The sequence below is a fragment of the Nymphaea colorata genome, chromosome 10, assembly GCF_008831285.2.
Source record: "Nymphaea colorata isolate Beijing-Zhang1983 chromosome 10, ASM883128v2, whole genome shotgun sequence".
Classification (NCBI taxonomy): Eukaryota; Viridiplantae; Streptophyta; class Magnoliopsida; order Nymphaeales; family Nymphaeaceae; genus Nymphaea; species Nymphaea colorata.
The window spans coordinates 17,415,324-17,427,734 of NC_045147.1; the positions used below are offsets into that span (position 1 = coordinate 17,415,324).

Below are 12,411 nucleotides of genomic sequence, written 5' to 3' on the forward strand. Positions count from 1 at the left end.
TTGGCTTTCTCTTTCTTCCTGAGAAGAAGCGGAGGGGACGTTTTTAGAAATCGAATCAGGGAAAGAGTAGCGGACGTGACGTTTTTATTAGATGGCAGATGGAGGATGGAATCGTTGGGATGCGAAGGCCAAAAGAGTACCTCATATGGCTGCAGCGAAGGGGAAGGGGAAGGGAAAAGGGCAAGGAAAAAAGACGAACGCTGGGGGCCGGAGGAAGAAGACGTCTGCGGCCGATCAAATTGGGGAGGTTTTAGTAAATCAGATCCTTGGCGTTTCTCTGGTCGCCGTAGAAGGGCACAGATTGATCTGTGTGGGCAGATTGTCTCGACGCTTCTGGAGGTATCTTAGTGGAAGTGCTGAGCGACCTGCTTTATTAGGTTTCGTGCTCTTTCTCCCTTGGCTTTTACTTTTTGCTTTTACTTTATTTGCCTTGCCTTGTATGGGGCCTTTAAGAAAAGGGCGCCGCAGAGCCATGCCCATGGCGTCGCCGTCCTCAAGCCCAACTCTTTTAGTTAAAGAGATGACGATGATTCCGTCGCTTTGCAAAATAGTAAGCAATTTTTTCAAAAAGAGAAGCAAAGCAAAGCAAAGTTGTAGGTTAATTTGTATGTTCCGGTGTTTGAAATGACTAAAATGCCTTTGGCAAGAGCCAAAATTACCCCCATTACCAGTTTAATGTGTTTCAGAACCATACTCTTACTATATTTCAACTTCTATATCAATGTTTATGTTTTCGGTATTTTTAGATTATAGTGTTAATACTTCAACTTTTATATCAGTATCATCAACTCTTTTAAATTTTGTGTTGGATGCTAGACTGGGATCCAATAAAGAACTGACACTATTGCTCTGATAAGGACTAGGATCCAAGCAGCGAGCAGATTAGATCCATGAAATAAAGTTCGGATCCAAGTAATAAGCAGATTCGTATCCAAGTACTGCAAGTTCACCGAGAGTCTGGGACCCATGCCCAAGGTGGACAATTGACAAGAAACCAAGTAAAGCACATCAAATATACAAACGGTTTGAATACATACTATTCAGATACATATTGATATGCGGATTCATATATTGCAGCATGTGAACCGGGTCCAACCATTCATCTGCTTGGATCTGAACCTGGTTAAACAGAACCAGATGGATCCAGCTCAAGCGTAGAATGTCAAGTTGCCCCATAGAAGAAAAAGAAGGAGCCAAAGCCGACCCGCATGTTCTACGCTCCCCCATCATTGGCTATCAAACAGAGAACAGCAACAAAGCAGCAAGAACAAGGGAATCAAAACAGGATCCCCGATTTCCGTGGGAAAATACTTTTGGTTTCCTGCTACACTGACAATTCCTGCACATTTTGCGGCACTTTTGTTTTTGTCCCGCTTCTATAAACGAAACGACGATGAACAAAGAAAATTTTGTGTGTTCTCTGTCAAAGATAATGTTAGAGAAAAGGGAAAACATGACGGTTGAAGTCATCCCCGAGATTGAAGTGACAGCCTCAAAAGAAAAGAAAAGAAGAAGAAGAAGAAGAAGATTAACTGTTGAGAGTTGGTGGTCAGTCTATTTCTTGGGGTTGAACTTTCGCTACCGAATCAAACAAAAATTCAATGGAGCTTCTTCCTCCTTTACATATCAAATCCATCAAAGCATACGCCCTCCTTTCATTTGCTTTAGCTCAAATTTTCAAAGGAACATGCATGTTGCACTCATCACGTTGTGGAAGAAGCAAAGGAGATGCTTCCAATTTTTCTCAGTGGTGCGGTCGTCGAGTAGTCACTGCCTGCCCATGTCGTCAATGGAGAGGATCCGGACCCGAGATGCTATTGCTGAGATCTCAACTGACCAATACTACCTAGAGTAAGATCATTGTTTCTTCTCCAACTGGAACAATTCATGCATAAACATTGATGAAAAATTAAGTATTGTATGTTCTCCTCACACGCTCAAAAATCACTTGCATGTGTTCTTTGTCGCAATTTTCCTTATGGGAGCTAGATCGTATGAGGACTTGATTTAGAGTTGCATCCAGTCAAAAGCTTGTCTCTACTTTTTTTTTTTTCCCCTCTTTTCAAGGGAGTTAGAGGGTTACCATCCACCACTTTGAGAGGAGCCAAACCTCCTTGCTCTACCCCTTTTGCTAGGCTTGAATAATGAGTCAAGCTACTTCAACCCGGTCAGAACTCGCTTTTCAAAATTGGCTTATTTATAATCGAGTTGAGCTTGAGTTCAAATGTATGCTCAAAATGCTAAATGAGTCGAGTTTGAGTTGTAAGAACCTGACTCGTTTAAACTAGACTCTGCTCGATTTTATACTTAATGTTGAAATATAACGAGAGAATAGTTAAATAAGTAGCAACTAAACAAGCTAAAAAGTTAACAAGTTAAAAGAAATGAAACAAACTAAACAAAAATGAGTTAAACAAGTCGAGCTTGAGCCTGTATTGTTGAGTCAAGCTCCAGCCTGTTTTATGGAGCTCGACTCGAGTTTGAGCTGAGCTGAAGCTTGAGTTTTCTAAGTCAAGTCGAGCTCAAGCTTGATTCGGTTCGTATGCAGCCCTACCTCTTGCTTCATATAGTTTAGGGCTGAGTTAGTGTCCCGTAAAAAGATACTGCACCTTCTTCTTGGTGTCATTCTCAAGTTATCTCATATGACAGAGACAAATAACACTCAGGAGAATCTAATGAGCAACCAACAATAGGACCCTCAGGGCGCACTTGCTTTTGACCTACTTTCAATTGGAGAAAGATTACAATATGGAGGCTTTATTTGCTTAGGTCTATTCATTAATATGACAGATTCAATCAGCCACCATGGCCAGGTCACCTACTCCACGAGTGGTTCTTCTCTCGGGAAAAGAAACTATTGCAAAATTGAAAATTGACTACGAGGTCGTGATGCCCTGAAAATGGGTGCCTGCCACCACAAGTCCACTTACATGGGGTCGTGGGCATGCACCACTAATGACTTCCGGGACATGGCATGTTCTAGTTGCAGGATGGATGCCCACAATTTTAGTGCTTAAGTGAGGGAGAAATCCACCATGTCGGCCAAGAACAGGTACTTTGAATGGGGTCTTATTTGAAGGTTACCGATGTGGTATCAAGATTTCGCCATTTTCATCATACTGCATTCGAGAAATTTTCTTGAAATGAGCAGGATTGTGAAAGTTCACTGAATATAACTACAGTGATCAAGCTATGATTTCTTCGAGTTTGCTTAGCCTCAGTTTGACCGCAAGGCAGAGGATTGGTGTATCAGAATTTGGGATTATACCGAGTCTGAAGGGAGGACATAGTTTATCTCAGTTAGAAAGGCAAGCAGGAGTTTTGCAGGGACAAAGAAACACAACAGAATTTAGAGATTTTATCGAGTTTTAAAGGTTATCAAATCTTTCCTGCATATTCAGATAAAGTTCTCTTCGCCCCTTTGTAGGTCTTTGTGCCACGAATATCGCATCTATAGAGTTAGAATATTTAATTTCAAACAGAACTTTCCGATTCCGTTCACCCCTAGCTTTATGCGCTTGGAACAAGGCTTTAGTTACCCACTAAAAACACGTAATAGTTATGATAATTATTGTACAAATGAGGAAAGATTGTGTACTCTGATCTCTCGACGAATCCACTTCAAGAGCAGATCAGGCCACCCAGTGGCGGTTGACACTTTTAGCACCGGCACACACTTGGCCGCCGGGAAAATCCGGCGGACCGGCAGTCTACCTTCTGCATGCCTACCATTCAAATTCAAAACGCAGTGGCCCTTCAAAAGAAACCACCTTACCACTTTCCGGCACAAAATTCAACACTTTCGTAGATGATTTAGGGTCCACCACACCCTTTTTCTTTTCCCCTTTTCCCTTCATATTATAATCACATCACATCTTTTTTTTCTTTTTCAATAAGAAAAGGGATGGTTTAACTTCCCATCTTTATTATATTTATACACTACCATGAGATCAAACAATTACAGATGTCCCACCTTTTATTAGGTAGATACAGTACTATAATGTAATATTAATTGAGAGGTGGTCCTCCCAAAATCAAACTGGCAGCTAAAGTCCCTCAACTACATGCCTTTTCATGGCATTTCTTTATAGAAAATTCATTGCTTTGAGTTATTGTGATAAGAAAAGATTTGATGCCAACCATTCCTTGAACTGTATAAACTTTGAAATATATAGCAGATACTTTTCTGAAAAATCATGCATAGACTTCTGGGTTCTACCGATTAGAACGCCAATCTTCGAAGGGCCCCTGTAGATACAGGGGCCGCGTGTCAAGTATTTACTTGATGTTCTAGCCTTTACCAGATTCGACTAATAAACTATACAGATTCAAGTTGGGGACCCCATCTTTTAGAAAACCTGAGTCCAGATCTCTAACTGACATAAGATTCCGATACTTATATGTAATCAGTTCAGATCATTATCAGATCCCCGTCATATCAGATTTTGATTCAGATTCAGATTCGGTTATGAAACTGCATACCAAATTCAAATTCGTTTGATAATAGAACCCAAACCCTTTTTATCAAATCCAGATAAACAGATTCATACTGGGTGTGTAGACAGTAATCGAATATATCCAACTACAGTTCTACCTCACATACCATTTAATTTGAAACAAATCAATAGAAACTAAGTAACATGGTGTACTGGGTACAGAAAAAAATTTTATGCTTATATTTCTAAAAAAATTAACATGCATATTGATGGTCATACTGAGTATGTATATTTTGTCCTCATATCTACAATTTTAAAAATTGCCATATTCACACCAGTAATTCTGTACCCGTACCTGTGCCCATACTAAGTACCTGTGCTACTTAGGTCATAAGTATGTGGGAAGGTTTAAGATATAATTTGCATTGAATATCTGACCGATCCGCGAACTTTATATGTAACCGTGTATACGTAATAGTTCAGGCTTGCAATTTATTCTTTCCGACCAGAGCATTAATGATACGCGGCAGAATTGATATAAACCTGATCAATGACAACGCTACTTGCAGTCAGGTTTTGTTTGTAGATTCTGTTACAAAATCATTGAAAAATGTTGAGGTATGGAAGAGTTATGAGGGCAAGGATCATGAAACCAAAAGGAGTGACAGGAACTCAGATGCTCTAAAGTACTTTTTTTTTATCTTGGCAAGGAACCAATCAATATAGAAATTTCCCGGTGACCTCGGACCTTCAATGCTTAAGAAGATGACACCGCGAGAAAGTTCACGACCATGGCAGCAAACTGTAGGGCTACGGATCAACTGCAAACACTGAAAGTAAATTCTACAAAGTAATGACCTTGGATACTTGCTTGAGGATGAAGACACATTGTTAGGTGAGTAGGACAAGTATTTTACCTTACCACCCAACAAGAGGGTCAAAGCCCCCACCCTTCTATCTTCTTTATAGGATACCAAACTTGTTTTTCAGTGACCTGGAATGATGCTTTCACTATGCTTCAACTTGCATATTGATGCTCACTTTCTCCTTTGCAATTCAAAAAGTTGATGTCTCGAGAATTATAAATAAATACTAACTGCCTGAACACAAGGCCATATAGTAACTTCTGACTTTCTTCACTCGCTCACAAAGTTTAGAACCCATGAAATGGATGAAGGCAGTGTTTTCTAATGGAAAGTTGCAATATTGTTATGAAGTCTGTCTGCAAAACGATGTGTGTGCAACGATAGTGCTTCCAAACATATGGAGGACATGGACAAAACCAAAGTGCATTTCTCATGCCTTTATAAGGACTTAGAGTCCTGCTCTCTCCTCTCTATTTCTGGTACACGCACAACCAGAACCAATTGGAATTCATTTGCATAGCGTAACTTTAGCAGCTGGCGCCAATTGCTTGGTGAAGATTGGAACCATCGAAACTTTTGCTGCATATATTAGAGTTTGAAGTTCGTTGAGTAATAAATGTTGAAAAATATAATAGGCCACTAACGACCTTAGAATTGATGGTATTTAAGTGCTTTATTTAGAGAGCTTTTATATCTATCCTCAGCCTAAAATCAAGGGACAAATCAAGGAGTTAACAATTGCAGCATTAACTTTACAGATTTCCTTTTGGCTTCTGCTAACGCCATTATATGTGGCAACTTCAATTTATGAAATGCTCATCTTTATCTCTGGCATTCTCTTATATTTTGTTTGGATGGAGGGAAAGGGAAGAAAAGGGAGGAATGAAAGGGAAAGGAAAGGAAAGAGAGAGAAGTCTTTGAGAAGTCTCCACAGAAATAGTCGGACAACCAAAATTTCGACATGGTAACTCGAAAGACGTCAAATATTGCTGTTGGAACTTCTGAATCATATATGTTTTAGCTTGAAGTTTTGCCAATAATCAGGGTCGTCTGTAGGAAGAGGAAGGAGAACTTATCAGAAAGATCAGTGGGATAAAACCACGAAGGTGTAAGGACATTCTTGCGAAAGAGGGGTACCAACAAAGTCTGTCTCTGACGTCCTCCTCCACCGTGTTTGAGTAGGAAATCTCTAATGCATTTTCTGTACTTAACGAGCAGTCAGAGCTACTGTAATTGTGATTTTTGCTATCATACATGACGAGCTTCAAGCAGCCAAGGACGTCAAATTATGATCAGCCAGATGAGCTCCAATTCCAACCGTATAAGCAAGACTCAGCAATTATCTCTGCATCCTCAAACCTATGGCAGCTTCATAGGCAAGTAGTTACCTGCCATTCTCTTTCTGAACTAAAAAGGGACTAAAAGTGAGGGTAATGCAAATAGCTCATGCAATTCTACTTCTGTGCTGCTAATTTAGGGGGAAACTAAAAGGAATTAAGGACACTATAATCCTCAGCGAGGCTACTGGAAAAATCTCCAAGGCTACGTTCGTTTCCTCTCGGAAAATGGCAGAAATCCACAGTTTGAACAAACAGTGGATTTCAGCTTCTCCCCAGTAGGGCATCAAATCCTGTGAGCTGAGATCAGCAGACGGTGATCTAAAGAATCTACATAACCAAAACAAAGCCCTTATATAATGTGGACCGTGACGTGAAATCTGAATCCCGAATAAAAAACATATCCAAGCGGTCTTGCTCTGGTGTCATGGACCCAGATCAGCTAAATACATACAAATTCGGTCGAAGATCAGATTGAATGCAACAGAAAGCAGCGAACCCCTGACAGCATATCCAATCCTTTCCGCCCCGAAGGAAAACCCTGTTGGCAGCAATTTTTGTGAAAGCTGTAAAGAAGCCTCACTTTCGGACTCCTGACTGAGGATCATTGGGCTATAATATCTCCCTCGAAGGGTGGGAGATCTATCCTCAGTAATTCGAAACAAATGATACTCAATTACCTTCAATAGATACAAGTTTTGTTAATCTTAAACCGATGGTTCTACTTCCTCTATCCGCTCATGGGCTTTGTCACAACATAAATGAGGCTGCAAATTTTATCCATTCATATTGTCAAGTTCCCATGTCATTCCATGGCCAGCTGCCGTTCCAAAAACTGAACGGGGAACTTGCCTATTCCAATTATCGCCACAACTATGAAAGGCTTAAAGCCAATCGCCGTGTAGAAAGAATGGAAAGCTTTCCCTTTAATGAGCAGGCGTAGTATGCAAAAGAATATCTTTGCTCTGTAACAATGATATTTAGTGGGTAGATCAAGCTTCAAAACAGCCTGGTCTGTTGGTGCTAACTAAAACCATGTAGGATGCCTGGTTTTAGCATCAACACAAGTTTGCTCAAACCAGTTTTGATGATAAAACCAGGTTTCCTACATAATGCTAGCTCACCCTGCGGGTTGTAAATGTTTCTGCAACTGCAAACTAACCATTTAGGTCCCAAAAAGAAGCCACGGCTTTATGCTCCGCATATCATCATATGTACCTGACCTGATAATTCCATGGACATCATGATAAACAACAGGTCATAAACCAATACTGATCTTATTTATCCATCTTCCAAGGTGCATGCTTTTTATACGGGTCAAACTTTCCTTGCCATTGAGAAAACTGTCTTATCAAGCATTTATATGTCTTCGCCTCCGCCGGTGTAACATCTAATTTAGAAGCACTGAAACTCAACTTAACAGGGCATAAATCATCGAACTGATCCAGAAGATCCTTCTCCCCACCATCCAAGGCAGCGGACTTTCCATGCACACGAGAAATAAGAACATCAAATTTTTTGCCAACATCAAATTTTTTGCCAACACTACTTGGTGATGTAGATGCAGACGCAGTGGAAGCATGATTGCCATTCTCACGAAAGCTTTCAGAGCATACGTTGTTCAACTTACAATCAGCTTGGGGCTTATGGAAAACCAATAGATCCTCACGTTCTACTTCCTGAGAAGCAAAATATTCATCGTTATCATTGGAAAGGGAAACAGCAGGTTCGACCGGCCTGTGGGAAGGTTCAGATGATACATGACTCTCACAAGCCTTGAGGAGCTCCTGACACTGATTATGCACTTTCATTTCAGCAGTATAATCATTCAATTTGTCTTCTGAAGCACAATTACGTTCGTCACTGCCCATGTGTTGAAGAGAAAGTAAAATGGGGAGAGGAAGCACTGGACCAACAAGAGCATGGTTCTTTGGCGTGCCGCGTTGGAAAATCTCACCTCTCTTTGCTGGTAACCTCAAAAAGAATGGTGGGAACTGGATAACAGATGAAGGGACGTCCAGAAAATGCACGCTACTCTCTTGGCTAGTTTGCAGGTCTGAATCCCTGAAGAATGCAAATTTCAATAGGTCTAACGAGACACCTGTCCACAGCATTCCACAGGCTACTTCAAATATACTGCTAGGGATGGTCACCTTATTAATGGAATCTTTAATTAGAGGCGAACCAATCATCTTAACTCCAGCATTGTCTAACAGGCTACTTACTAATTCCTTGGACGTTTTCGCGTAAGAAAGCATTGTGCAATCCTTCAGTACTTCATCTGAGGCGAGCTTTTGCATCCGAAGAGCATCAATAAGGTCTGAACCGCCATTAAGATAGTGAAGGAGATAACGGAGATCAAAGCATCTGAACCTTGGATGTATTTCTTCTTCCTGTATTTCTTCTTCCTCGACCTCCATCTCCACAAACAAATTGTCTGAATCGGCAGTAGCTCCTTTTTTCAGACAAGAAAAGCTATAAGCAGCCCTACAACTTTGGTATTCAAGTTTCCCAGATGAGAACAACTTCATCAAGCCAAATCCCCCAGACCTATCGTCTGGAAGTCTATCTGAACCATATTGATTCCTCAAGGGCAAATGTTCTTCACTGGTGACCATGCAGAACCCTGATAATTTCGTTTCTTCATCAGAAGACTTCATGGGGAACCCAATTTCCTTCTCAGTGATACATACGCGGCAAGAACAGTCCTTTCCTGACAATTTCAGCTCTGATGGTAGCTCCCAAGCATATACCAGACTTGGGGAATCTAATGGCGGATGAGCATCAGGATGAGGTCCATAGCAGAAGATACTGAACTCGCTATATCTAAAAGAACCCACCAATATCACAAACCCCGAATCAGAAGCCCACTTAAACTCACCATTCGATGGCCTTAGATCACGCAACTTATGAATCTCAGTGTGACGGGGACTGTGAACGCAATGGTCCCATTGCAGAAGGGGCGTTAATGGCTGCCGTGTGTCATAAAGAAGCAAATAATAATTGGAAGCAACAACGAACTGAAAATGATTAAAGCTAGACTTGCAGCACGAAACGAAACGATCGTTTTCGAGCGAATGAAGTCTAAACGAATCGCAGACTTCGATATTTGCAACAACGCTCGCTATTGCATCCGCGCCTCTAGAATCGACCAAAAGCACCACATTGCCACAAGCGACGATAAAAATCCGCGGATGCCAAGAGAAATCACAACTCCACCACTCTTCTTCAGAGTCATCAGACCCAAAACGACCCAAATTTTTCGCGATTGCTCTACCATGAGCCCTGAGTGGCAGTTTTAGAGACCCAACATATGAACTCAGGTCAAATAAACGCAATTCTCCATTAGCTAAGATGATTGCGCTCTCTTCAGGCAGGTGAGGACTCCAGCAAGCATGAGAAATGTGGGTTCGAAACGTCGCGAACACCAGATGAACTAAAGCAGGCCTGCCATGCTTGATATCGACCCTGTACCAGTAAGCTGAGTAAGAAGTACAGGCTAGGAGAAAGCCTTCAGTAGCAGGAACGCATACTTGTGACGACATGGGATGAGAAACCCTAGACTGCGCCGATATCCGAAGAATCCGGTGGCCCAATCCCGGAGACAATCTGAAGAAGCTTCCTTTCTTCTCTGCCTGAAGCCTTTCCCGGGCATCCTTCCAGGCATCGCCGGAGAAGATAACGGCACCTATAGAGTCAGAGTTGTAGCCTACGGGGAAAAGAAGCAAGAAGTCACCGTTCCTGCACTCTAGTTTCTGGAGGGCGTTGCCGGGAGAGAAGCGTTCCGAAAACCGGCGGCTGAGCTCATCATCCTCATGGGCAATGGAGGATAGGACAGGTAACGGGACGAACTGGTCGAAGCTCCGGTGAAAGTTGACGATGGAATCGCGGAGTTCGGAGGCGGAGGGAGGGTCATAACTCGTCGGTGGTGTTCCCAAAGCCGGAAGGAGAGTCGAGGGAGGGGCGGCGGGACCGAAGATGAGGGGACCTAGGGCTTTGGCCGAGTCGCCGGAGAGGAAGAGAGGCGCCGGGTAGACGGAGCCAACTGTCCAGATGGATTTCCAGCCCGCCGAGAACTCCATCCGACGCCGCTTCCGTTTCCCGCTTCTCTTAGAAGGACGGCAGAGAGGGAAGAAGCAAATTGCAATGGAGTTTCTGCAGCCTTCCGTCTCGCCGGATCTTACATGAACCAAAACCAAATCGATCACAAATCAGTCATTACTAACCTCCAACCCACATTCCCCTCCCATTTTTCCATATTTAATTAAAAAAAAATCATATCTGCACTAAAACGATGTATTTGGAAGTAGTTCAACTACTAGTTTTGTAGATATAGTGAAGTTTCTTCCGATGGATTTTGCCTAACAATTTTACTTCTATATAGGAGTTTTATAAGTTTCACGCATCAATTATGCATATTTGATTAGTTTAAGCGTGTGAAGTTTATTACATTGAATACATTCGTGAAGATTCTTCCTTTTCTAGTGAATCTTATCGAGAAGATAATTGAATTCATTTGGTGGCACCGAAATTGGACCAACCTTTCAATTCATCCTTCTTCAAGTTGAGACTTTACAAGTAAACAAATATTTTCATGTTTCAATTGACACCAAATAATATTTTATGCATTTTCATCGTTGATCAGTCCTTGCTTCGGTAGTTAGAGTTTCAATATCAGTTTCTTTCGTTGATAAATAATGTGTTAGGAATTAATTTTGTGCATGTTGTTCTTGTGATACACCTATAGTTTTCTTGAATATTTATTGTATGCTGTCAATTACAATCTTTCTCAATAAAGCTGGATTTATCAGACATTTGTTTATTCGATTAGTTATTAAATAATATAATAAACATGTTTAGATTGAACTAAACAAATATTAAATTGTATTTCTAAGGACCTGCTAAAACGTTGAAGCTAATATTAGTTCACCCAATGAAATTTAATGAAAATACAACATCTTTACTTTTAATCAACTTCTTATTTCATTTCAAGTTCAGTTAGAAAATTACTGTGTGTCACATTTTTGAACAATTCAAGCAATGTAGATAACATCTACAATGGTCTTCGGAGAAAATTGGGTGAGAGAAGAATCGCAGTTCCGGAACACTTTTATTGACCAAATCACAAAAATTGTAACAACAGAAACAATTACGAAATCAAAACAGAAGAATTACTTGAGCAGAAGGATTTCTGCAAATGAAAAGGAGGAAGAAACTAAAAAAAAAGTTGGGCATTCCTTCTCAAGAAGAGATGTAAAGAGATCCCACTGAATCACACTCTATATTATTAATGCATCACAATTAACATTACTTGAGATAAGTAAGTTTCATCTTCAGCGGGCCTTAGTTTATGCATTTATAGGCGATGAAACAGAATCGCTATATGGAACATTTTGATCACGGCATGTTCCGATTCTCCCATTTAGTTTCTGAATTCATTCCCAGATATTTATTAACCAGGAAGAGTTCATTCTGAATGCAATATTCTACTGATCAAGTAATCAATGGAAGCTGGCCAAGATTGGGTAATATGAACAAGATGATTATGGAGGCAAGTCATAATAAGAAAATATGATTGTTTGTACAACTTTCTCATTTTTTATCCCGAAAAAAAAAAAAAAAGAGGCGGCTATGGTGGAAGCAGCACTAGATAGACTCTTGTGACTCAAAAGAAAGAAAAGGGCAATCGCATCTTGGCATCTCGGATGGAATATTAGGGATCAAGTGTTCAAACTGCTACAAACGATGTTCACCTAATTACCGTGAGCAGCC

General features: G+C 40.9%; 1 protein-coding gene across 1 annotated transcript; it reads right to left on the minus strand.

Moving 5' to 3' along the window:
- Window positions 1–6,974: 6,974 nt before the first annotated feature.
- Window positions 6,975–10,825, minus strand: LOC116263261 (uncharacterized). The gene has a single exon (XM_031642924.2). The coding sequence runs from the start codon at window positions 10,719–10,721 to the stop codon at window positions 7,917–7,919; it is 2,805 nt and encodes a 934-aa protein (XP_031498784.1). The 5' UTR covers window positions 10,722–10,825; the 3' UTR covers window positions 6,975–7,916.
- Between the last annotated feature and the right edge of the window lie 1,586 nt (window positions 10,826–12,411).